Source organism: Caloenas nicobarica, chromosome 13, assembly GCF_036013445.1.
Source record: "Caloenas nicobarica isolate bCalNic1 chromosome 13, bCalNic1.hap1, whole genome shotgun sequence".
Classification (NCBI taxonomy): Eukaryota; Metazoa; Chordata; class Aves; order Columbiformes; family Columbidae; genus Caloenas; species Caloenas nicobarica.
The window spans coordinates 11,929,722-11,956,366 of NC_088257.1; the positions used below are offsets into that span (position 1 = coordinate 11,929,722).

General features: G+C 39.0%; 1 protein-coding gene across 1 annotated transcript; it reads left to right on the top strand.

The window, feature by feature from the left end:
* Nucleotides 1-5,426: 5,426 nt before the first annotated feature.
* Nucleotides 5,427-24,488, top strand: ADRA1B (adrenoceptor alpha 1B). The gene is made up of 2 exons (XM_065644080.1): nucleotides 5,427-6,791; nucleotides 23,515-24,488. Exons 1-2 carry the CDS (start codon nucleotides 5,831-5,833, stop codon nucleotides 24,075-24,077), a joined length of 1,524 nt encoding a protein of 507 aa, XP_065500152.1. The 5' UTR covers nucleotides 5,427-5,830; the 3' UTR covers nucleotides 24,078-24,488.
* The last annotated feature ends 2,157 nt before the right edge of the window (nucleotides 24,489-26,645 follow it).

A 26,645-nucleotide genomic window follows, 5' to 3' on the forward strand; every position in this document is an offset into this window, starting at 1 on the left:
CAGAAGTGTTGAGTTTTGGTATTTTTTAATATCAGCAACCCACTGACCTAGTTCAAGCAGCCTGAAGGAGCCTGTTTACAGCTGTTTATCGGTGCTATTGGCTAAGTGATGCTTTGTTTTTGTAGCAAGAGGGTGTGCAGGCTAGAGATGCTACTGGAGCTTGAGGAAGATGGTAAGAGATCGTCTTCTGAGTAGCTGTGCTCTGCCCTCTCCTTTCTCCCCAACTCCAGGGAGCAGAAGGCAGGTGGCAAAAGAGAGCAAATGGTCATGGACCACATGATCAAAACATGGAGGTAGATAAATGGAAAAAATGCATAGTTTAGATAAAGCATAGAGAAAAGGTATGGAGAGACTCAGAGGCAGCACCTCGTTACTCTGGTTTTCTCTTGTTTTGGGGAGGACCAAACAGCTTGAAGTCATCTGTGCTTCTAGGTTGCTATGGTGATACTGTGTTGTGATACCCAGAGAAAGACTGGAGCCGGCTGAGATTAGCAGGTCCTCGCCCCGTCTTTGCTCTTTCTGGGTCTGTTCAGTGCACTGCCTGGTTGCAAACCGTGTACTTCATGAAAATCAGGTAAGACTTTCAGAGCAGAAGACACAAGCCAGTGCCTGTCTGTCTAAAGCTCCTCCTGTCAGTGCACTTGCGGAAGGATGGTTATGTGAGCCACGGGACAGTTGGCAGCCTGAGGGGAACCTGTGCGCTGAACTGGCCCCACGGTTTCTGAGGAAGTGCAGTCGGCATTATAAGAGCAGCATCCCCCAAAACCGTCTCAGGGACCTGTAACACCGAGGTTTGTCTTTAGAGAGGATGTAATTTGCAATACCGTGAATTCCACAATGGTGTGTCTTTTTTTGGTTTGGTTTGGTTTGGTTTTTTTTTTAATTCAACTGCTCAGTGACATTTTTCTAAAGACTGACAGCATTAAGTGGGTCCATCACCTTCCCAAGCATTTTTAAGCTGAAAACTACACATACAGACATGCGCTCATTCCTCCTGCTGCTGGTGAGAGAGAGGCTGTGTTATTTTCTCTCTAAGGCAGGGACATACTTCTCCCAGACTTCCAAATATTCATTTTTTACTATACCTAAATGCATAGCCCCTTTCCCTCTGCCCAAAAAAGTTCAGCTGACATCATCCTCATGAAGTCTGTGTCTGATATAGGCCCTATATCAGTAATTGGTAATTGTGGGGGTGTTTAGCACAGCTCTAGCAGAAATGCGCAGCTAAAGGAGTGTGAGAAGAAACATGGTTTAGTGTGGGAAATAAGCCCGCAAAACCTAAATCTGGGAGAGGATTTAAGAGCCAGTGACAACATAAAAAGCATAGTATTTTAGTTGACTACGTTTTACTTAGAAAATGTTCTTTAAATTCTGTTTACATAAAAATGACAAGCACTGAACCACAGCAAAAAAAAAAACCAACAACCAAAAACGAAACAAAAAACATTATTCAAAATTGCAAACATTTTCAATCTTCTTTTGGCAAGTTCAAGCTAATAACCTTAGCTCTTAATCCTATGATATGTTTTTCTTACTCTGAAAATAAAACCACAAGTTTCTAACTATCATTACTGGGTCAACTGAAAATTAGCATTTGAAAAGCTTTTTTTCTTTTCTTATAATGGAAATTGACCGTTTCCTTAGGCTCAGGGGATATGTGCACACATTCAAATGAAACTAGCTTCTGCTCAACCATGAAATATAAGGAAACTATAATTCTGTGTACTTCCAGTGTCCATGGAAATTTTTCACAATTCTGGCTAAGCCAAAGAGGTTTTCTGTGAAGGACAAAGATCTGCTAATCAGCAGTAATGGAAATGAAATAAAGAAATTTTGTGGAACATATTGTCTATGGATTTTAAGTGGTGTCCAGTGGTCCCTAGAGAGAGAAAGAAGACTTCAGAAAGAACACATGTACTGAATCTCTAGTGACATTTTGCACCATCTGTAATTAATAAAACAAGCAAAAAACCTTCCCCAAGTCCCCCTCCTCACTCCTCTTCTTGGGAATGTTTTAGTATCAGACACAGTGGCAGAGAAGTGAGAAATTTCTACAGCTGTATTCAATGCCGTTCTTGTTGCTTTTGATTTTCATACTTCTTTCATGGGAGGAAGGCTTTCTGGTTTGTGCTGGTATGATAAGAACCAAATGTGATAGCATGTTCACTGCACTGTTCAAGTCAGAGTGAATAAGCTAAACTATTTCTGACACTATAACCTTGTTCTTCTTCAGTCATATCTGTTCATTTTTTCTTTGATTTATCAGGTTTTCTAATTAAATCAAAGACTTAAAAGGAATTATATAAAACTATATGTAGATATACTAATTTAAATTCTATGTCAGCTCATACTCCCATGCCCAGTTAGGAGCAGGCTATACTGTTATTCATCAGTGTCGCAAAAGTGCTCAGAAGTGCTTCTGCTGTGTTTCTGAAACCAGATCAAGATGCATATACATATTTTAAACATCACTTTGAAAAAGAAGAATAAAAGGAACACAGGTCTTTGCAAAACAGAGCCGTGTCAATAGGACTCCTTTTGCATCATTTATCTAACACGATAAAATTAATTCTAAAAGTTCAGCATATTTCATAGTTTGAACTAGTCTAAGAACGCATTAACATGTTCTCCATGTTTCCTCAAAAGCAGGTTCTGTATCCAGTCTTTGCTCCTTCAGCAAGCTCTCAGCAGAAGTACACTGAACAGCTAAAGGACATCCTGTCTTGTTGTACATCATTATTGAAATAATATTGAGTAGAATCTCCACGCTATTAAATTTACCTTTTCATTGAAAACTATGATTCATCTGAATGAAAGTAACTCTGCAATGACTATGATCTGCATTTCTCTGATCAGATGTTTTCGATTGCACTAGCTTGAAGTGCTAGCTTGAACTTGGCAGAAAAGTAGCCTGTTTTTTCACGGTGCCTATTCTATCATTCATCCGAAAGTAGGTAAATAGTTAATGTTCATGTCTGGGTTTCAATACACTCTGCTTTATTATAGCACCTGCCACTGAAGATCTCAAAGCAATTTGTGAACATTAATCAGCTGAGCCTAATGACTATTCAGCCAGTGTGTTATCACACAGACTGGTAAACAGAGATTTGAAAACACATCAGACTTCTCAACAGGGTTGTAAGAGATGAGCAGTAGCTTTGTGTTCCTCTTTGTCCTCTAGAATAGGAATTTTCTGTATGTTCATTCATCTAGAGGGGCACAGAAAGCAGCACTAGTAAGGGAAGCAGACCGGTCCCAGTACTCCTGCCAGCAAAAGACACTGAGCAAAGAAACGCGTTTTAGTCCAGCCACTATCAGTTAGAATCCCTATTCAATTCCCTTCTGCCACTGCTGTTGGCACAGTGTCCTGGACCTTGCCAGCAAGCTGGAACCAGCTGACTCCTGGAAGTTGAAAGATCTGGTTCCTTGGGGCTACAAAATCCTAATGTGCTGTGGCCAAAGCCAGGGAGGAGTTACAGGCCACTCTGTTACTCTTTGCAGGCTGAGCATATCCCACGTTTTGCCAGCTAAAAACTGAAGTAGACCAGTTTACTCCCTCACTGATCTTCTCTTATCCAAACTCTCCACACTTTGCAGTGATCATATTTTCTTACACGTCAAAGGCTGAAACATCATTCTGTGTGGACCTAATGATCCAATCACGCTTTAATCAACATAGCTCAAGCACCAAGAGTGGGAAGATGCAGGCTTCACTGCAGGCTACGCAACCCCACCAGGACACCCACACAAGCAGCTGCTACCACAACCGCGCTGAGAGCGGCACCGAGCGCGCTGCCCTGGCTGCACAAGGCTGGAACCCCACCTCCCGACCTTCCCAGGAGAGAGCCCCCAGCCTCACGAATTCATGGTTTAAACAGACAAGGCAGAGAAACAAAATCAGAAAACACAAACAAAACTGAGTGGTTATGTGGAATCCAGCAAGAACGGCAAGTGTGAAAGATATATGTCCAAAATCAAAGGCTGCTAACTGCTTTTATTAGCAATGAAAGCTCTGCCTTAGAGAGAACAGACAGAATAGCTGAGGCTAAACTCATAAATTGAGTGTTTGTTCCTCTTCCCTTCAGTGACTCCATGACATGTTATCATGTAATCCTCGTAAATGTTTCAAGGAAAAGTTTTTGAACGATAGTGCTTTGCTATAGTCCTTGCTGTTGGGAAAGGCTATACAAACATCTGCCATATAGTCCTCAAATAAAATTCAACCAGAGGTTTTGTTTACATGGTTTGATCTTAAAAGCAGCACTCAGCTGCAACTTTCAGACATAGCTGCCTTATTAAAAATGAACCTTTTATTTTAAACACAGTACATTTTGTAACAGGAAAATCAATATACAGTAACCTAGAGTACTGCAGACAACAGCTGTAGGACATAACCTGATGACAGAAAGTTGAGAACAGTATTTTGGAAGTTATATGTTCAGTTAATCTTTCACCTTTTGTTTTTAATGGCATTGAGCTATAAAGCTCTGAGATTTATCTCCACCTGATGACACAAAGCTACACGAGATGAAGAAACCACTGTTTTCATCATTAAAAGCTATTATCTAAAAAATAAATCGTTACTTTTTTTCTTTTTTTTTTCCCTTTATAGAATACTGCAGGTTTTCCCAGAGCTACAATAAGTTAACAACATTCTCGATCTCACAGCCTTTAGCAAAGATATAGGAACATACTTAAGCATAAAGAGTACCTTGAAAAGACTACTAAATACTTTTCATTGCCTTCGCTTCAGCTGTAGGGGTGCTCAGCTCTGTCAGGGCTGGATTCACAATGCACATATGCTTGGAAAAGTTATCTAGGTAGAAAAGAGGAGATGAAGCCACAGATGTGCCTGGTACACAGAAGCATAGAAAAAACATAAAGATCTCAATAGAGAGTTTTATTTGGATAACCTGTTACTTTTCATTATTAACAGCAAGTTTACAATTAGAAACAGATTGCTCCTTGTATGTTTTTATGCCTTCACTAAATGCTGAATCCATGAACAAACTAGGGATTTTTGGAACCTACCTACTTATCCTTAGAAGGTGGGAGATGATTAGTTCTCTAAACTGGCATGTGATTCGCTTTGATAACAAAATAAAGGCAAAGGGCGCTAGATCATTTTGTACTGAAATTGCTTTTTACACCACATTCCACCGAGTGCGTTTTTCTCAGATAATAAAACTGGTTTTTTTAAAGGTTTTCAATCCAGATTTATGTGGCAAATGCTTTAATTAAGATTGATATATTCCATTTGTTTAGCTTTCAGACTTTGATATGCGAGTTTTCTTAATAACTTGAACTGCATTGCCCTCTAGCGCTGCGACGGGCCGGCCGCCGTGATGTCACCAGCACAGGCAGCGAGCGCAGGCAGCAGCTCGGGCAGAGCTGCCTCGACACTGACAAACCCTGCTTGGGGACGCATGTCACCGCAGCTAGACAGGGGCATCCTTCCAACAGAACCACCAGTGCACAAGGGAAACCAGTAAACCTCTCTTTTCTTTCAGGAACGTCATGATCAAAACAGCTACTTTCAAGCTCCAGCCAAGACTTCTGCCTGCTAATTTCTGTTTAAACGAGTTTGTATGAGAAATTAAGCAAGTTCGAACAGCCTGTGATTTCTGACAGCCTTCAGAGGACTTCATGCTGTGCAAGTTTTACACGCTCGTAGCTGACAGGTTGCTGGGGAGATGAGTTCTCAATCTATAACCATCTGGGGCTTTGCAGCAACTTCTTGGGTAGAGAGATAACTTCCAGCTGAACTCAAACCACCTGCGTTCTGTGCAAGGGATCCAACCATAACTTGCTATGGAGGCTGATTTTTAAGATGAATACCTACTTTGGCGATAAATCCAATTCATCAACACCTGGATATTTGAAACTGTCTGCACTAAATAATGGCAATCTTTCTGCAAACAGCTCCAATGAGACAGCAAGCAATCTGGATTCACCTGCCTTGGATATCAGTAGGGCGATAATTGTGGGGCTTATCCTAGGTGCCTTTATACTCTTTGCTATTATAGGTAATATCCTGGTAATTCTCTCTGTTGCTTGCAATAGACATTTAAGAATCCCTACAAACTATTTCATCATTAACCTCGCAATAGCAGATTTGTTGCTGAGTTTTACTGTCCTTCCATTCTCTGCTACACTGGAAGTCCTTGGCTACTGGGTTTTGGGGAGGATATTTTGCGATATCTGGGCAGCAGTTGATGTGCTATGCTGTACAGCTTCTATTTTAAGTCTATGTGCAATTTCTATAGATAGATATATAGGGGTACGTTATTCTCTCCAGTATCCAACTTTGGTAACAAGAAGAAGGGCAATTTTAGCTCTCCTAGGTGTATGGGTCCTTTCCATGGTTATTTCTATTGGGCCTCTTTTGGGCTGGAAAGAACCAGCACCCAAGGATGATAAAGAGTGCCGTATCACTGAAGAACCATTCTACGCTTTGTTTTCTTCCTTGGGGTCATTTTACATTCCTTTAATCGTCATCCTTGTGATGTACTGTCGGGTCTACATAGTGGCAAAAAGGACTACGAAAAACCTGGAAGCTGGGGTTATGAAAGGAATGTCTAACTCCAAGGAGCTGACTTTACGGATTCATTACAAGAACATTCATGAGGACACATTAAATAGCACCAAATCCAAGGGTCACAATCCCAGGAACTCCTTAGCTTTCAAACTTTTTAAATTCTCTAGAGAAAAGAAGGCAGCCAAGACACTGGGAATTGTGGTTGGCATGTTCATCTTGTGCTGGCTACCTTTCTTCATTGTTCTGCCACTAGGTAAGTTGGTAATCAAGGGATTGCGAGGGGAGGGGGAGGAAGAGGGTTAGTTGTTTACTACAAAGCTATCATAGAGAAAAATCAGATGAATGGTAAGTAGATATGATTTAGAGAACTGCAGTGAACAGATGAAAGGAAGTGAAAGTAATGTACTCCCGATGCTGGCTTTTTCAGAGTTATGCTGAAACTTTGTAAAGTGTGCAGCCTGCAGAAAGTCTGCTCATCTGGTAGTCCTTCTCAGTGATGGGGCACATGTCAAATCAGGGAACAATATCTTCAAAGTTTATATATTAAATCCCCCTTTATGTTCTTTGTTTGAATTGAATTAGGTTTCAGAAACATTTTTATAGGATGCTTTAGCAAAAATCCTAGCTAAGAACTCAAAAAGAGTTTCAGCACTGAAATGTTCTTGTTTTAATTTACTGTTAGATGTCCAAACTATAATCCAGTAGGTCTCCTGGCATTATTAGGTGTCTTAAATGGAAATGAATCTGATCTAATGATGAGGTGCAAAACTCCCCTGAGCTTTGGGAAGCTGAAAAAGTTCTAGTTCTCAGTTCATATATCACTGATCAAATACAAAAAGCAAACACACAAATCCCACTGATATTCACAGAAAAGTTCTCATTGGTTTCACTAGGTCTTAGTTCAGGCATTTCGGAAGATTGCCATGTGAGCTTTTGGCAGCCACTTTGTTCACTTTCAACTATAAATATTATTAAAGCATTTGATGTAGCCTTAACACATTGCCCTGTGTTCCCAAGTCCTTGTGAAATTTGCTTGTACTGTCTTTAATACTAGCACTACTTCTGAAGTGGAATATCTCAAGACACTGGATTACAAAGGTCTCAAAAATATCTCTCCAAAATTAATTTCTCTGAGACACAGACAATCTAGCAGCCTAAATATGGGAAGAGGTGAAAAAAAGAAAAGGGAGAAAAAGCCTTTATTAATGTTCTGTATTAGTGTTTACTTAGTTACCCTATCAAAACATTTCTAATTGAGTGGTAAGCGAATATTTTTAGAGACTGTTGTAGAAAACTTAACTGAATTGAGCAACCTGATCCTGGTGAAGTCTTATAAAATTATAATTTCAGTGAATGTGTAATATAATTTGGACTGGAGTCTTTACTGCAAGACGAGTACTTAAGATATTGCAGGCCAACGTTATAATCTCTAGTTTATTGTATCATAAACTTAAAAATATTTATGTTTCACAATCTGCATAAAACTAATGTTAATGATGCGAAAAATTCTAAACAGAAGGAAAATTGTGAGTTCCCTTTGGCTACAGGAGTTTAAGCCCTTGTGCTGGCTCTTAAAGAAAGTTTATAACAGAGCAAGTTTCCAACTATTGCAAAAATACATACCTGTGGATAGAAATAATTTTCACCACATGGTACAAGTATTAGTACTAGATATGTAGCCAGTAGGTCATGATCCTCTAATTTCCTCCTTGATTTTGAATTATTGAAGGAACTTTGGAGAAAAAAAGATGAATGGGAATGCAGTAGAGCATATCCCTAGCTAGCAGAAGCCAGTATAGCTACTGATGCTGTTCAGTGAACACAGACGCAGACCAGCCCATTAAAAACATTATGGTCACAGGGCAGAAGCGATGTGAGAAACAATTAAGTTTCTTGAAAGAGTGACAGTTTTCCCTTTGAGAAGTTATTTCAAAATGCCTGGTCTTTCCTGTCAGGTTTAATGAGTCATTGTTTAAGACACATGAGTAGAGAATTTATTGCTTGTCACAATATGATTTTATCTCTCATATTAATTGTGTCCAAGGCATCAGTGGGGTGACAGGCTGAGAGCCTCCACCACAGCACGCTGTGTGCTGGCAGAGGTGCTGGGGGGGGCTGAAGGGCTAAACCCACGGCTGTGGACTGTGGCTCAACACAGACCAAGTGCCTGTAAGCCCCAGCACGCTCACCGCAGTGCTGTGAGCACTTGGTGACCCACAGGGCTGAGGTTCAGAAAGAGTTGCCACTGTGGCAACTAGAAGAGTGAAAAAATCAGCATCTTGGCGTTGCAATATAGACTGCTGGCCCTCCTGTCCTCTGTCTAGAAATCCTTTCACGGGATCAACTCAACTGACAACCTTTAGTCTAAGAAAGGGGTGGAAAAAGGTACATAGTATCCAATGCAGTATCCAAATGCATTTAAATAGTAGGTGCTTTCTCTTTGCTTTGTTGACTAGAAATAGGGCTGGGTTTGTTCCTCATCCCTGATCTCTTTTTTTAATTTATTCAGTACACTCAAGAACCTTGTGCTTTTCATCTCTGTGTAGTAGTGCAAAGTTAATTAATGATGCTAGGCATGACTAAAGCATTGCTCAGTAAAACAGGCTGGGAAAAGACCTTTTCCTGACATGCATTATGCAGCCATTCCTAACTGGAGGAGAGGGTAGAGCAGTGGAGAAAGACATCTTAAGGAGCTTGCTGTGTGCTGCATTCTTCATACCAGAAATCTTTTCCTTTGTGTCTTGAAGTCACAAAATTAAATTAAACGCTGTTAAGAACCCTTACAAAAAGCACACAATGGTATTAAATCAATTTCAGTGATCGGCAAACCAAAGAATCCAAAAGGTACTGATGATTTACAAAACCCTCCGTAGGTGCTCTGGGCTGCTTTAATCACAACTCACCCGCTCATCAGTGCAGGACTGCAAACTACAATACCTTGTCTGCTACTGAGTCCAGAATAGAAACTAACCTTCACTATACTGGAAGGACAGGCTTCTTCCTTGGAATGTATTTTTCATGCCTTATATTTGCACCATTAACTCAAACCATACCCTCACATCTGCATCTTTACTAATTTTTTTTGCTCCCTTTTTCACTCAGTAATGCTGTGACTTTGCAGAATGGCGTTAGCAGAGCAGCTCTGGATTTCTGAGGATCCAAGCACAAAACATTTGACAAGTCAGAAAATGTTATTTCTGCAACTCCCTAAAACCATGTCTTAACAAATCTGCTTATGTAGAGGAGTTTCCTTCATGTTAAGGGTGTTCTCAGCTCCTCTACTAGATTCAGAGATGAAATTATAATTCTCCCACTCTGACATTTCAATATATTCTGCAGTCACCTGTTTTGATATCCCAGACAAAGGATTATTGCATCAGGTGGCAGGCATATACTGGGAATTGATGTGGTGCTGAAAGCAGGGATATTGCTTGAATAAATATTCCACAACAAAGGAAAATAAATATTATCAACATTTACAGACTGTTTTTCACTGGATTTGCATGGAAATCTCTCTGACAGAGCTCTGTATACAGCTGTAGAGAGGAATCACAGCACTGACATTATGATGTACTGAGCATCAGGAAACGATCAGCACAAAGAATGACCCACAATCTCTCTTTGTAGGACTGAACTGTGCTGCACTTAGTGTTAAGTACCTGATGATGCAGCAAAACTGGTATCAAAAAGAATCATGTGAGAAATTTGTTTTTGTTCCAGTAGCTACCAGATATTCTTTCCAGATAGCAAGAGCTATAGAATATCCTCGTTGCGCACATTCCTAAATGCTGTGTGGCTTTGTAAACAGTTGTCTTGACACTCAAAATTATTTGTGGTGCAGCATAAAAAATAAAATGATGACATATGTGTCTTTAAGACAACTTCTTGTGCCATAAATTCAGTGACTCAGCTTTGAAGAGTAAATATCTTGGTTCTTTAAAACAAATGTTTCTTTTCTTCTCCCCATACAAATCTCTCCTTAGGCATCAGGACTGTATCAAATATAAATTGTTGAAAAATGCTGATTAAAATAGATTATTTTAATCTAAAGACTAGAGCCCTGCAGGAATAAAGTAACACTCATTAAAACTCGCTCTTTAAACAAAGGAATATCCAATTTTATGCCTATACCTTTATTAAAAAAAAAATCCAAAATGAAGGATCATATGTTTCCCCCTGGCTACTACGTAAAAGTTTAATCTCATTCCTGTTAACTGAGATATCAGAGTGGGCTTGCCAGTCTTCTCCCAGACACACACACACACAATCCCCAGCAAAGGGAAAACTTGTCACCTCCAGTACTTTACCCAAAGCACAGTAACTTCCCCAACCTCCTGCTTAACTGCAGAGGAGACCAGCAGAGCATTATTGACCTCCCAGTTCAGACCTGAACTCCCCCTGCTCCCACAAAACCTGTGATCTTGTCCACTGAAGTCAGAAACAAAATTCTTGTAACTCAGATGGCAGTGGGATAAGGTCTCCAGAGCCTCATAATGAAGATACAACTGTTTTGACTATCCTTACCTATTAACCTTGTGAAACCTTTCTATGAAATAATAAAAAAGAACATAAAAATATTCTGCATGCTACAAGTCAGCCAATACAAAATTATTCCTAAAATAAAATGTTATTCAAGTACAGTATGTAGATTTATGTTACATCAGGCCAACCTCTGCATCTTTGCACCAATAATACCAAATTAGGCCACTTAGTTTCCCATGGGAAACGCTTCAAGGCATTACATCCAGTGCTGTCAATGCTACTGGGTTTTGCTTTCTGCAAGGTTTTAGGCCTGGTTTGTCTTCAATCCCATTTTAGTCTTGCCTCCTCTTCCCCTCTCTAACTAGCCTAGCTCTCTAGATTTGATGCCCTCAAGTTAATAGTTATACCGAATTTGGACAAATTAATGATATATGTGGCAATCTGACCCTCTGCCCACTGGCAGATCAATTTCTGGTACAATATTTAATTGCACAGGTGAGCAGGAACCTGCTCCTCCTATTTTCTAGCCAATTCCTGTAAAACTAAACATCATAAGGGCATTTCTTGACCAGTACAGCATGTTTTGTCACAAGTGGAGGACTAGATTATTTCAATATGATCAATTTTACTACTAAAATAGCCTCCCTTAGGCCCTGGTTTAAGCCTTTCAGTTTGCAAAGGATGCCAATTATCCGTTACTTACAGACTTATATTTTTTAGAACAAAGTTATTTGTTATCAAAGCAGATGAAACTGCACAAATTCTGGGGTACTTCCTATGTAGGCTTTTGATTTGCAGGTCAGAGGAACAAAGGGAAATCTTAAAGTGTACGGTCACACAAAAGCAAATACACAAAGTAATACAGAAAAAAAATACAAAGAAATCAACTCATGGTGACTATTCAACATCAGGGATTGCAGCAAATCAGGTGATCAGAAAGCTCCAAGGAAAGAAAAAAATCAGGGCTGAGCCACTGGGCAGCAATAGGAAATCTTAAAACTATTGAAATCAAATACAGGAGAGAAGTGATAATTTCACAGGAAACACTGCTTTCTGCATCCAGCAAGGCAGTGGGCACAAGGTCCTTCTGCCCAAGGCATTTGCAAGCACATGTGCTATTGCTCAGGTTGGTAGTCACGATGAAAGCACTGAGTAAAGTTACACGTGTGCATACGGTCCTAAAACATCGAGGCCATACCCCAAGATCTCAGTCGCATGTTCTTTAGTGTAGCTATCTGTGAAATACAGACGTGAACAAAAAGTGGTGAGTTTTTTAGTATCTTCACTCAAGTCCTCCTGATTGCAAGATTTTGAGCTATCTTGATGTGCTTTAAAGTGATAACTAGAAACAGAAAAGCAATTACTATCAGTTTCTAAGTAATAAAAGAGAAAAAATATAATGGAAGTTCATACAAGATCTTTGTGTTATTCAATTCCATACTAGAGTCCTGTTATTTCCTGATGATGTCCAAGACAGATTGCCTCAGTTATAAGTCAGAAGTGAGACAGGGAGAAAAACACACCAAAGCATGCCCAGTAATTGAAGATATTTAAGTAAAATAAATGAAATGTCAGCAGACTTAGATTAACTTTTCTAGACTCCCTTAATCAGCTAATCCTTTGCAAAACAAGCATAAGCTTGGCCCATATTCTTTCTAGTTAGCAAGCTGCAACAGTCTGTAACTCTTTTGGACAAAATAATAACAATAATATCATGTTTCTGTCCCTGTCTACTGTCAGTTTTAGAGTACCAAGCAAGATTCTTACTAAAATTGATCTTGATTTCCCCATATTTATATGAGGGTAACACAATTTAAATGTGAATTCTCTCCATGGTGTAACTCATCATAGCTTTTCTGGACTGAGAGGTGGTAGACTAGTATATATACAAGGATATGTAGAGTTTGTGACAAGATGTGCTTGGTGGAATTTTTCTGTATCTCATTTATTTTCCATATCTTGTATCTCCATATTTTGTTATTCAAGATGTACTCGGAATTTTTGCTAATACGACAATTATGGACAAGGCATGAAAAACCTTAATCCTGTTGCTTTTTGTTGTTGTTTTTGTTCCTTTTTGAACTACAGCTTTCCAAGTTTTTCCTTTTTTTTTTTTCTTTATTTTTTTTTCTTCCTGGCCTGGGCAAATAAACTCCTAATTGTTTTTTTCTATTGCTCTTCTAAATACCAACTTGCAAATGGTCTGTTGTAATAGAAGATTTTAAAAATAATTTTCAAGTCTCAATGCTTTAAGCATCAACACCAGATAATGTACGATGCTGTAGGAAGCACAGTCATGGACTGCAGACGACAGCAATTATCTGGAAATGACAGATTATCTCTTAACTTCTGCCTATCAGAGACAATTTTACCATGCCAGGACTGCCAAAGTTAGTAGTTCCGTGGTTAAATACAGTCACTGTTCCTTTAAAAATGCAAATACAGCTACTCTGTTTTGCAGTTGCATAAGAAGGTGTAGCAACTCTGGGTTTTAGAAAAAGGATCTGATCTCCATCTGTACTACAACTTCCAATAGCAAAGCTTCAAGGGAGGTAAAGTCCTGGTTTTATTTTGACCATTCTAGTTAAGTCTTTCTTTCTAGAGCCTTTAAAAGGCTCTCAAATTTGAGCTATTGTGAATGAAGTTCAAGAAGGTCTCATAGAAGTGATCTGTTCATGTGAAATATGAGGCACCCTTTATCAGAGATAGATAGTGTGGATTATAAGAAATTGTGGATTTAAATTAGGATAAGAAAATAAAAACAATAGCCTTTCTCAGCCCACAAGACAGCAAGGAAAACATTTTCCTAAGGCTTTGCTCTTACTCATAAACATATCCATAGAGGGAAGCACTCTCTATGGTCAGATTCTGGAATTTGTATATGTCTGCTACTTTCATTTGCCTGTTTAAGAATTTGTTGAAACAGGATCAGGCCTTAGATTGGTAGGAGTTACTGAGTTTATTTAGTATCACTAATATATTAGTTTGCAGACATTTATTTCTGTGTTTGAATGAGATGGAGAAATGAGTATAAACCACTTTTACCCTCTCAGGACAGCTAGGGGAGATTTCTCTGACTTCCTTCACTCAACCGGAAAACAGAGAAATGAAAGACTTGAGGGCTGAGGACTGGTTGAATGAGACCTTCACCACCCCTCACAAGCATTTGCTCACTGTACGGCCAGAAGTCTCCAGCAAAGAGTACCCTGCAACTGCTATAGGTAGTCAGTTCTAGCACATAGATTCCTCACAATCAGGACACTTTCCTTAATAGCTAGCCTAGAACCTTGGACATATACGTAACGTACCTATTCATATAATGAAGAATGAGAACAGCTGTACTTGCAACAGCATCATATTTGTATTTCTGTTTCTCGCACATTATCTTCTGCAATATCATCATCTGGTCAGTTATTCCGTATTTGATATTTCTCCTTCCTCAACAGCAAAGTGCTCTCCCCCAACACACACATTACCCACAAACAGGGGAGTGCTGCTCTGCACCATGTTGGTTACTGCGCAGTTACTGGGATTCCCAGGGTGTCATCAGCCTGGGCACCACTGGGATACGCACCCCAAGGTATCCCACAGAGTCACCAACATGCTCAAAAGACATAATCAAATGCTAGCCATCCTTACTTGGTTGTAGTAGTTATAACTTAACCATCTTTCCTTTCGTTCTCTTTATTGAATTTTATACTCTTGATTTTGGATGCTCTTCCTATTTCTCAAGATCTTTTTTCACAGTTATCCTAATGCTCTTCTCCAGAAGGCCTGCAGTCCCTCCCAGCTTCATCAGCTCTTAATTTTATAACCATACTCTCTATTTCATCCTTTACTGTTTGTAAACTGTGGGTTTTTTTCCTGTATTAAATAAGTCCAGGGGAATGTAAACAAACACTGAATGCTGGAAGGAAAGAAATCAGGAGCTTTACAAATCCAATTAGCTTTAAAACCTTGGCATGCTGACTTGGCCAAGCATGTGGTAAAAGGGACTGCAGAAAGCTTAAATAAAAGACAAACACGTCCTTTCCAGCTTCTCTACATTCATACTCATAACGACTGTGGTCACAGGCAGCTTATTACTTTTACAGGGAGAATTTTACTAGCTATGCACATGTAGCATTTGAATGTTCCCTGTTCATTACAAGGTGGCTGTAACTCAGCCATCAGCAGCTGCCAGCAGTCACGGCTGCAGCAGGAACTGGAGCGTGAGCCGCAGGGGGAAGCGGAGGTTCCCGGCCCGGCCAGCGCAGCCGCCTGCTGCCCAGCACTGGGATGGGCTCTCGCTCATCACAGTACAAATTTGATCAAGTCACTCTTCACAGGAAGGCTGAGTTCCATCAGAAAACAAATTTCTTGCAAAACAATACCCATTTTTGCAAAAGCTGTCTTCTTGAGAACAGATTGAGAGACAGGGTTTGATACTGTTGAAGCTTCCTGTTTTTCATGTTTCAGAACTCATTTGTTATCATTTTGTGTTTTGCAAAGCTTTTCATCACTAAAGTGATTTTTAAAACATTGGAATTTTCTCTTGTGTAATGTTGAAAAGCTCAGTTTTAACTCCGGTCAGAATGACTTCTATCTGCACCAAAATGGAATAATTCCTCCGAATGAAGGAAGATATGTTTGCCTTCCATGGTTACCTTAACTATTTAAATTTGACCAGACCCTGTAACAAAACTTCCAAATACTTATTACCAAATCTCTAACTATTTCTACTTTATGGTATTCAAACAAGAAGGTGATTTTCTCTCCAGAATAGATCCACTCAGAGTTTCAAATTTTGAAACACCTCATTTTCTACTTGTTATGAATAAAGACAATTACTTTCAAATTTTATGGCTTCTCTTTAACCTTAAGACACTGACAGAAACCTGTGCAGTGAAGCTCTCTTTCTATCCCATTATTGTTTCACGACATATTTATTGTAGCTAGTTTGTTATTACTGGTATATCAAGTGACACTCAGCAAAGTAGTTAAACAACTGCAAACCATTTTGTTTCAACAAAAACAAATGATGCATTTGTTCCAGTAAAGAGGAACATACACTCACACCATGCTGGCTCGCATCTAAGCAAAGCTGGATTTAGAAGATTCTAAAATGTGACTTTTTTTAACAGGCAGAACACATAGCACCTGACAACTCCAAATGCATCCATACAGACTTTTTTTCCTTAAACCCAGGAAATTCACGGTACTCTTGCCCAACTATTATCTAACCTAAGTATCACACACTTGATTCTGAACAGAACCGATGATTCTATAAGTTGATACTTAGTTGATATCAAATACACAACTTATTAAAATGAATGTTTAATTAATAGAAAGTCAATTGCCACAACATAAGGTGATTAGAAAAGATTAGCAGTTGGAGTTAAAAAGTACATAAGACATAAGGAGAGTAGAAATAAATATTTAAAAATTAAGAGGAAGAAAGCAAATAAGCAACTGGAAAGTGAACACGCCTGTACAGAAAAAGCTATTAAAGAGAAGGCAGACAGTAAAGGAGAATGTGGTTAATTTTAGATTAAAAAATCATTAATAGTGTAAAATTTTCCTCCCACTGGGTACAAACAATAAATATACAGCATCCTTGAAAATACACACACAGAGAATACCCTCTCTGATGAAGATGACTCATACAAACATGAACATAGGGTGTAAAATTATTTAAATGCCCCTATCAGATGCAAGCTGCAGCATATTGGGCTCTGTAATGGGAATGGAGCCAGTAGATTGAAAGAAGCAAATAAGCCCTTTTACTTAACACTAATTAGACCATGTCTGGGTACTGCATCCTGGCAGAGGAAGGCAACAATAAACTGGAGTGAGTCCATTGGAGGCAACCAAAATGATCACAAGGCTGCAGCACATTGTGAGAGGAGAATGTGAAGGAATGGGGCTTCTTTGGCCCGGAGAAGGGAAGGCTCCAGGGGACCTGATGCAGTGCTGACCCTGCTTTGAGGAGGAGGATGGACAAGAGACCCTATAACATCCCTTCCCACTGCAATAATTCTGTAATTCTGTTAAGTTCTTGGCTTTCAGTCCCATCATGTATAAATATATATATATGTACCTTGCATGAAGGATGAAGGGAGGAAATATAACTACACAGTGGAACCCAGTGATATGTTATAAACGGCTGTCATCACAAACAACTGTTGGTCACTTATACACGTTTGTTTTACTCTGTGTGGCTGGAAGTAGCACATAGAGCAGAATGGCACAGAGATATCAAAGGCAATTTCAACAGTTTCAGCTCATAAACATTATCTTACATGTTATTTTTCAGATGTAAGCTCCAGCTAATCACTATGGTATTTGATCACCTGTATATGCATACAACTAGAGTAGCAAGTTTTCTCCCTTCTGGAAGCAGATTGGGGGGTTTTGTCTGGTTGGTTGGTTGCATTGGCAGGTCTAATTTTGACGCCAAGTTCTTTCTTCCACAAAGTGGAAGTGGAAACTCAAACATGCCCTGAGTGTTACACTATTGTCAAGAAGCCTGCCAACTATTACATTAAGGATCCTTAAATAGAAGGTCTTAACTTTCCCATCCTCTTTTCTGTATGAATATAGCAGTCAGTGGTGAGAGGTAGCAAAGGAGCAGATTTTTAGATGGAAGAAAAAGAAGAGAGCAGGAAAGAATACAGTAGTGAGTGTGTGTGTGTATGCGTGTGTGTGCGTGCATGCGTTTCTCCTCTGCAGAGGGCTACATCAAAAACTCCTTTGGTGAAGAGTTTTCCTTAATTAATAGTATTGGGATTAAACCAGTCCAGATTTTCCTGCTGCTCACCCTGCTATTTTAAGGACTCTTCCAAAGTCCCCTGAAGTCCTTATGAGCCTGTACAAAGGCTTTCAAAGACTCCCACTGACTCCAGTCGACTCTGAATTTTAATGTCTCAGTGATGTGATGTGCTGTCCAGATATTCTGCAGAATATGTGAAGACAATTAATATGGCAAATCATTTCCCACAATGTTCCCTAATTTCATTGAGGGTGCTCTACTTAGTTTATGTGTAATAAAGCATTCATTATAAACAAACAGTCAGACCATAAATGAAATTAGTTTTTACTAAATAAAATACTTCTTAATTCATTTTTATGGTATTTGCTGTTGTTCAGTGTATTTCCAAACTGAATCGCTCCAACAAGTCTGTGAACACAGTCAAAAACCATCAAAACTGATAAAGCTGATTGAGTTTCTGAAAAATTTCCTGTTCTCCATTTGTGGTGGACACAGGCTTTGCAAAAACTTCATTGGTGTCAAAGATACATCATAGGTAAGGTTGTGGTGCTATGTCTAATAAATCACAGGGTTTAGTGCAGAACAGTAAAAGAGAAAATATGCATTCCCTTAGAGTGAGGCTGTTAAACATGAAGCATCAGGAAAGTGATCAGTTTGAGTACAGAAGTCACTCTGGCTACCCCCATCACAAATAAATCACCGAGAAGATAATCGTATGCAAAATTTTCCAGTCATTTTGAAAAGTAATCTAAATCAGTACAGGGAAATATTTAATATGTTTATCAGACTGTGATGGGAAAGTAGTTGGAGATTAGGGGAGGAAATATTAGTCTGATGTTTAGAGAGTGGATCTAGTAGGCTTAGCTTTATCAATTTATCAAGGTACCAAAACAGCCTACAGTTGTTTGCTCCTGACAGGTTAATTATGAGGTAAAGCATGTGTGCAGCTAAACAAAAGGTATTGTTAATTCCAAGAACAAAGTAGGAGAAAAGGTAATATTAAAGATATACAAGCTAATAAAAATATTTTTGTGTCTTTATACGGTGAAAGGCAGTGGAGCTTTGCATAATAGCCACCAAATTAAACTATATTGAGAAGTATATGGCATGTATAGCGACAGCCATCTCAACCACCTCCTGGATAAGAACAAGCTTTTCTTCTCTCTCTGTAGAGAGTGAGGAGGAACTGTATATAAAAACTCAGAAACTTTCCAAAACCCTGAAGAGACTAAGTGCCCAACTAAGTATATGCCTCGGACACTCCATTATTCTAACAGTTAATCCTCAACCTAAATTATGGATATATTTACCAAAGGGATCTAAGACTACAGTGTCAGTGGGATTCCAATACTGCAAATGTAACACTCTTTGGGCTGCCAAAACTTAAGCCATAAGGTTTTCCTAATCAACACAGTTATATTCTGCAGAGTTAACCTAAGAAAGTAGGACTAGAAGAGATCTGAAGAGGTCATTCAGGGCATGCTTCAACCCAAAGGCTGGATCAGCTATACATAAATCAGTAGATGTGCATCTACTCTGTTTCTAAGAGCCTCTGGGGTTGGATTTTTACACCCTTCTTAGGCAGCATGTTCCAGAATTTTCCTGTCTTGGAAGACAGATCATGTTTCCCAATCCACAATCTGTAATTCAAATCACTCTGCTTCATGTATTTGCCACAGTGGACATGGAAAACAATTTAGTTTCCTGCTTCTTTGCATGTTACTTTTATGTTTTTAAAGACAAATTGTCACGTCTCTCCTCAGTCACCATGAAGAAAGTTGTACTACAAAGCTACTACATTTCAGAGCATCTGTAGCTTTTGGTGGTGGAAGATCCTTTCATTAGCCAGGGATCCCTTCACTGCTGGAGTTGTGATATGATCATGTAGTCATTGCATTTAGCCTCTGCAGGGCCAGCAATGTACCTGATCATGTGTGTCAACCAGTTTCTGTTAATCTCAGGAAATATTCTTGAATTCTGCTTTTTCTTGGGTGATGGCAAAGGCAGCAGGATCCATGAAACACACTACTTGAATGTGCTGTACTACCCACGCTGAGTTCTAGTGGTTGAGTTGTGCCAGGTCTCACGGCTCTATTCCTGGTAAAAACTTCCTTACTGGTAAAAATGATTTAGCACATTACCTTCCACTGATTGCTTTTACCTTCCCCCAGCTCCAGAGCCCACTGGCAAAAACAGGAGGATGGCACAAAATCAGGATGACTGACAGACGAAAAGTGCTATCTGAGAGCAAATGAGTCTTGCTCTCATATATGAACTTACTCTCACTGGGACTGCAGTAACCTCTCTTATTGCTGGGGTCATCTTGGAATAATTGTCTACCACCTGATTTTTGAAAAAAAACTAGGAAGCAATAGCACATTATACCATAGACAAAATTCATAGATGAAATCCATCTCCCATCAGAGCAGTTGCATATATATATATATATGTATACATAAAAGGAAGGGTAGGAGTTAAGAAGAATTTTATCCAGTTTTAATACATCAGTCTGAAATAAAAGCAATTAACACACCAGTCTGTAAATAATGTCTTATTTATCAAATTAATATACCTTGTTCAGAAAAGCGTACTTCTTTGCCTTCTTGTGAAAACTTAATCTACTAGTTTGTGTATAGTTTAAGAGCTAAGCAACACTTGCATTGTGCTGTGTACAGAACATGAAAAAGTGGAGAATGAAATAATGTTTAATGATCAGTGTTTTCATCAACCCCTTATGCCTGAATTTCTTAGTTTCAAAACTTTTCTACTATTGTTAACTAAATACTGATCTTTATTTTTAAATCAAACTACCACATAGCTTTCCAAACTGTTCTGTCTCCAGATTTTCTGTTAATGACTCGGCTAGGGTCATGACAGTTTTTAAATTATTGATTTGGGCTCAGTGATTTTTCTAGAATCAGGCCTGAACACAAGGTGCTTCTGTCAGTCAGGGTTGCTCTTTTGTGTTACTGCCCTTTTATATTAAAGGGCTCTGAAAATGCTTGCTGCAGCTGCCAAAAATGGTCTGCTGTCATTTTTTTCAAATGGCATTTGAAAAATAGTTTATCATGAAAGATAGGCATAAGCTCCTTACCTTTTTTCTTAAGGAACACATATTACATGAAGAAGTTTACGAAGATTAGGCATTTTTCAGCACTCAGCTTTTTACCTTTTTCCCTACTTGGTTTCTTAGTCTTTACTGTATGTAGTTACATTTGGTTCATGTGATACAGATTATACAAGCACAAGTCATTTATCTGCACTGGTTCCCAGTTTTGTATTGCTTAGTTCATTTTATTTGTCCTTAGGGAATTTCACAAAATATTTCCTTAACTCCCTTAATATTTTTATTTTATTTTATTGAAAACTATACCATAGCATTTACTCTGTCCATATTTAACCTGCCTAAAAATATTTAAATGTGGTAGAAGAATGTCCTGTAGATTTTCAGTTATTACAGTATGAAAGAAAGGCAAACCAAACGACCTGGAAGAATTTAACGCTCCTTGTTCAGCATCCACATGTAAGAAAAAATGGGAGCTCTTTAGCCACTTCACAAGCCTTACTAGGCTTTAAGAACTAAAACTCGTTTATATTTTAAAGGAGTTCCAGAAAACAATTTAAGAAATTTATCAGTATGAGCTCCAAAAAGTCCCTTATCGTACATAATAATGCTTTATACTTGTTCTGCAAAGTCACAAAGCTTCTCTTTTCCTTAAACTGAACAGGAAATATTAGCAATTATTATTTACAGAATGAATCATGAAAAGGTTTGCTACTGTGCATGTGGGAGGTTTTGGAGCATCTTCCTCATCTTGGCTGCACTTATAAACTTAGATCAACTTTTCCTAAAGCTTTATAAGAATTTGACACCTATTTACCAGCTTATTCCATAAAAATCACATTAATTGTTGCTGAATCTTTCATCGAAGAGTATGTAACACTCACATGACAGAGTTTTAAGTGCTTGCATTGATTTATCGGTTGGAAATTTGTCAAATACAATTCATAGTTTCTCTGATGTTAGACATGTACTTCGTACTTTCTGCAGTATCAGTCAGGACAGATGTAGGACCTCCAACAGATGGACAGAAGAGGCATCAGTCAAACCCTGCAAATCAGCAGCAGCAACAAAGCAATAAGGGACATGGGTTCAACTTACAAGAGTCTTGCACATGGAATGTAAGTCAGTAAAGTACAGGAGTCAGGAAAGAAACACTACGAAGCTTGCAACTTAACACCTCCATTTTAACTTTAATGGTTAGCATGTCACTTAGCTTTGAGGCACTAGCTGGCACCATCCCAAAACACTGCCAGGGAAAAAAATCTATTCTTCCAGATTCACAGGATTTTTCCTGACTCCTATTGCCAAGTGAGGGGGAGGAAGGGTCTCTTCAGACAGCTGATGCCATCTCAGCATCTTATTTTCTCTTCGGAGCCAGCTCAGGGCCTAGTTGACACATTGAGGTGGGCAGTGCATGTGTGAGGAATGACACAATACCTCCTTTTGGCTTTCTTGTGAGCTAAGGAGACTCAGACCCCTGTAGTCAGCACCAGGCAGCACTGTCTTTGAGATAAACAGCGGTATCTGCCATGGCATGTAAGAGCTGTTTACCCAAGAAACCAGGAAGTGCTTTTGCATAGTTTTGAGGCCTGAGCCATGGCCTTGACATTGCTTTGAGATGGGAAATATGCCTAGAATCATATCCCTCCCCACGAAGGCATCTCGACTATCACAACTGACTCAGCTGCTTTCACAGCCCAGGGAATTCTGAAACCACTCCAGTGTAAAAGGTCACTCTTCTCAGAGATGTGACGTTCAGGCTTGAGTGTCACCTTCCATTTGAAAAAGTCTTCAAATCTAACTTCAGTTCTTGACATAAGAATTGTCTCCTGAATCCCCACTCTGTGATTACTTCAGCCAGACCCAAAGGTGTTTTCCCAGCTGGATAACTGCTGATTGTCTGTTTTGCTTTAAAAATGCCATACATTCTCTTATAAAGCCCCATTTGCTAAATTTAGCTGATCAATTGCATGTTTTTATTACTAAAAGTACATGAAATTTATTTCCTAGTATGAGTTTTTCATTTGGGCAGCCTCTTCAGGGAAATTATTCGGTTCTGAATGGAAGAGGAAGTATTCATAAAATAATCTCTTTGTTTGGGTTACACCATTTTTGTGAATGCCTGGGATATGGGAAGTACCACAACTAACTTCAGGTTTCAAGAGCTTTGTACTGTCACAATAATCTACATAAATCAGGTGACGTTTAGGAGCTTTGAGAATGTATTAGAATGTACAAGGTACATCTGAACACACTCCCGAGAAGCCTGGGAACAGTTAGATCTTTTTCTTCAAAAATGACATTTGAAAGCTCTTTGAAAAAGGTACAACCTTATTCCATGTGTGCATTGTGCAGCGGCTTGGACAATGGAGGTTTGATCTTTCATTGGGATCAATAAATGTTAGTGCAACAGGTGTGTATATATAAATACAAGGACCTCTTTTTATTTTTTAATTCTACATTGATTATGTGATCTGTCAGCTTTCAGATGGTGGAAAGCATTTTCATATTAGCTTTAAAAATAACATTTTATTACCAAAAGACTAAAAATGAAAGTAATGTGCATTAAAGATTTTTAATAAACAGATTCTAACAGTGATCTGATGGGACATTTACCCTTCCTAAAGGCAGGCAAACCAGTTATCTCAGATATTGTCTCTGCTTGTTTATTCTGGACAGGATCTCTGTTTTCGGCTCTGAAGCCCCCTGAAACGATCTTCAAGGTGATTTTTTGGCTTGGCTACTTTAACAGCTGCTTGAATCCAATCATCTACCCTTGCTCAAGCAAAGAGTTCAAGAGGGCTTTTATACAGATCCTGAAATGCCAGTGCCACCGTCGAAAGCAATTGGGGTGGTGGGCCTACAGCTACAGAAACTGGAATCGGTGCTCCTTTGAACACCCTAGAAAGGACTCTCTGGAAGACAGCGGGAGTTTCCTAAGTGGCAGCCAGAGGACATTATCTTCTGCATCTCCCAGCCCCGGCTATCTGAGCAAAATCACTCACCCACATATGGAGATGTGCACATTCCAGGAATGGAAAAACTCCAGCTCTTTCCTGAGCCCCTTACAGGAAGGCAGCAGACAAAAGGACCCATGCCAGTTCTTTACCTTCAATCTCTTAACAGAGCGCAATGGGCACGTTCCTGCTGGCAGCCAGGCTTCCAGCAATGAGGACCATGACGCCATCTGTGACACACTGAACGGCAAAACCGACCATAGAGCAAACATGATGCTGGAATGAACAGATTCTGAACAGTCTGTTCTCTTTGTACGCTAACTTGTTTGATGTTTAGCCCAGGTGAAGAAACAGACCTTTGCACAGTTTCTCAGTATAGCTCTAGAAGGAAGCCAGCAATGAACAGGTAGATTTATGTGACAAGAGCGGCACAGGGTAGGGGCTCACCATAGCCCCAGTCAGTTGCCAGAGAGGCTACTGAAGCAAGAATGGAATGCAGGGAAAGTGCTGCATGAACCCAGGGAAGTGCACATTCAATTATTTAGCTGTCATGGAAGTGCTGTGGAACAGCCAAACACATATGTATATAGAAAGAATGTATAAATATAGGGGTGGGCAAGGGAAACGTGTATGAATGTGCGTGTGTACATGTGTGCTAGCCTCATGTATGGATGGCTGAGAGTGGAAGTGAGCAATGCAGTGTTGTTTGTACCTCTCCAGGGTACCAGTTGCCGCTGATTTTGCCTGTAAATTCCTATTGTTGTTGTACTTCACTGTACATTAGCACTTTAAAAATGGAAAAAAAAGTCAAAGATTAAAGTAATTTCGCAACAAGTTAAACTCTTGCACCTATTACCGTAGGACTGGAATTCAGCCAAGTTCCCTCATCACAATATTTGCTTCAAAATAAAACACTCATAACGGTTAATTTTACCATTGTAACTCCTAGGATGCTCTTGAAACTCTCTGCAGTTTCTTGCCTTCCATGATTCGCTTATCACCAATATATGTAACTCCTCTATTCTTCACCATGTTCTTTTTTGAAAGTGTGAATACCAGCAATGATGAGAGCTCACAATCTACATTTCAGCACATTAGTAAGTGTCCTGTAAACATACAGGCTACCAGAGGATCTGATTTCTAAAAGCAACACTCATGAATCACTCCAAATACCTCATAAACAGTGTCATGGACACAGCACAAAAGAGCACTGACCGCTGGAGGTCCAAACCCCAGCCTTAGGACAAATAAGCTGAGCCCCTGGTTCTTTCAGCAGACTTTGAAAATAATACTGCACATTTAGAGGCTTCTACTTTGCCACTCAGATAAGACGAGTCAGAACAATGGAGTCATGTAAGTTTCACTGTCATTAATATTTTTCAGTTCAATAATACAGTACAGAATTCCTGATAATAAATTCTAGGATATTTTAAGTCATGTTTGGAAGTTTGTTTCAACTCTTGCAATTAAGCATAAATCATGAAACTAATGACTGATTTTTTACATGAAGTGGTACAAACCGTGAAAATTAGTATTTACTGCTTCCTCCAACCAAGCCTTTCCTTATAAGGAACTTTAGTGACATTTTTTTAAAGCTTGAAACTGAGAATGAACCATAAACAGATGTACTAAAACCACTTTGGGACAATTTAACAATGCTAGGTCCCAAAGGAGAGCCATTTCCTTTTGTTCCCTTAAATGTATATTCTCCTGTTAAGTTGACAGGGATGGATGTGGCTTGTGGTTAGATGAAATATCCCTCAGCTCAGTGAGCAATGATAGGAAAGTCATGTTCCAAGGTCTTCTCATGGTCATATGTTATAGTAAGAACCACATAAGTATATTTTAAGTCTTATCCTAACTGAAGTTATGGTCAATCTCCTATTTTAATAATTCCATTCTGATTGTGGGGAGGGCTGTAATTTCCTCTTAAAAGGACAATGCTTATAAAGTTTAAACGTATTATAAACCAGATAAACAAACTCTTGTTGCTCATATATTGAAGTTGCCATAAAGAATATTCTACCTAGCTGTGATATAACAGTATGAAACTATCCTCTTTGGGCTTCTAAATGGCAGATAACTATATTTCTAACCTATTGCTATAATTTTTGGAAGGAACCTATAGTAGCCTGTCAAATACTTTTGGGTTTTGTAAAGCTTCTTCAAAATTACTGCTAATGGAAAATGAATTTGTTTAATCTAACCACCTCACAGCACACATCAGCTAAATATTGAGTCACACAACTTGTATAGTGTAAATCCAAGTAATGTTATTCATATTTGAGAATTTCTAAATGATTCTGCAAGGTTTCAGAATAAATATCATTCCATTATTCTAAAGCTTTTAACTACGTAGCTCTCAGAGACTGACCGTTCTTTTAATTAATTTCTAGTCCTAACAAAGGCTGTGTCATCTCTTGATTATAATTTAAGCTCCTTACACAACAACATAATTCTCTAATTACCAATGAAATCAGATAAGCTTTTATCCCATACTGAAGTGACCTCTGAGCACTTACCATCATGTAATGTTACAAAAACTGCAAGGAGATTTCTCTTACTGCTTTTTTTAAATCTATAAAAAGAGAATTTCAGCCGTTTTAGTACTGAAAAAACAGCTTTCTCGAAACACTCTAATTGACCAGGAGGAGAAGATATGCAATTAATGTCATGCTAGTCCATGCCATTTAGAATATCCAGTGCCTCTAATGTTATGAATCATATACCAAAATCCTCAGAGAGCCAAAGACCCCAAGACATATAAGCCTTAAAGAGTGAAGGAGGGAAGGCATTCCACAGGCAGACAGTAATATTTTTCCCCAAGAGCTACATTTCTCTTCTATAAGTTTG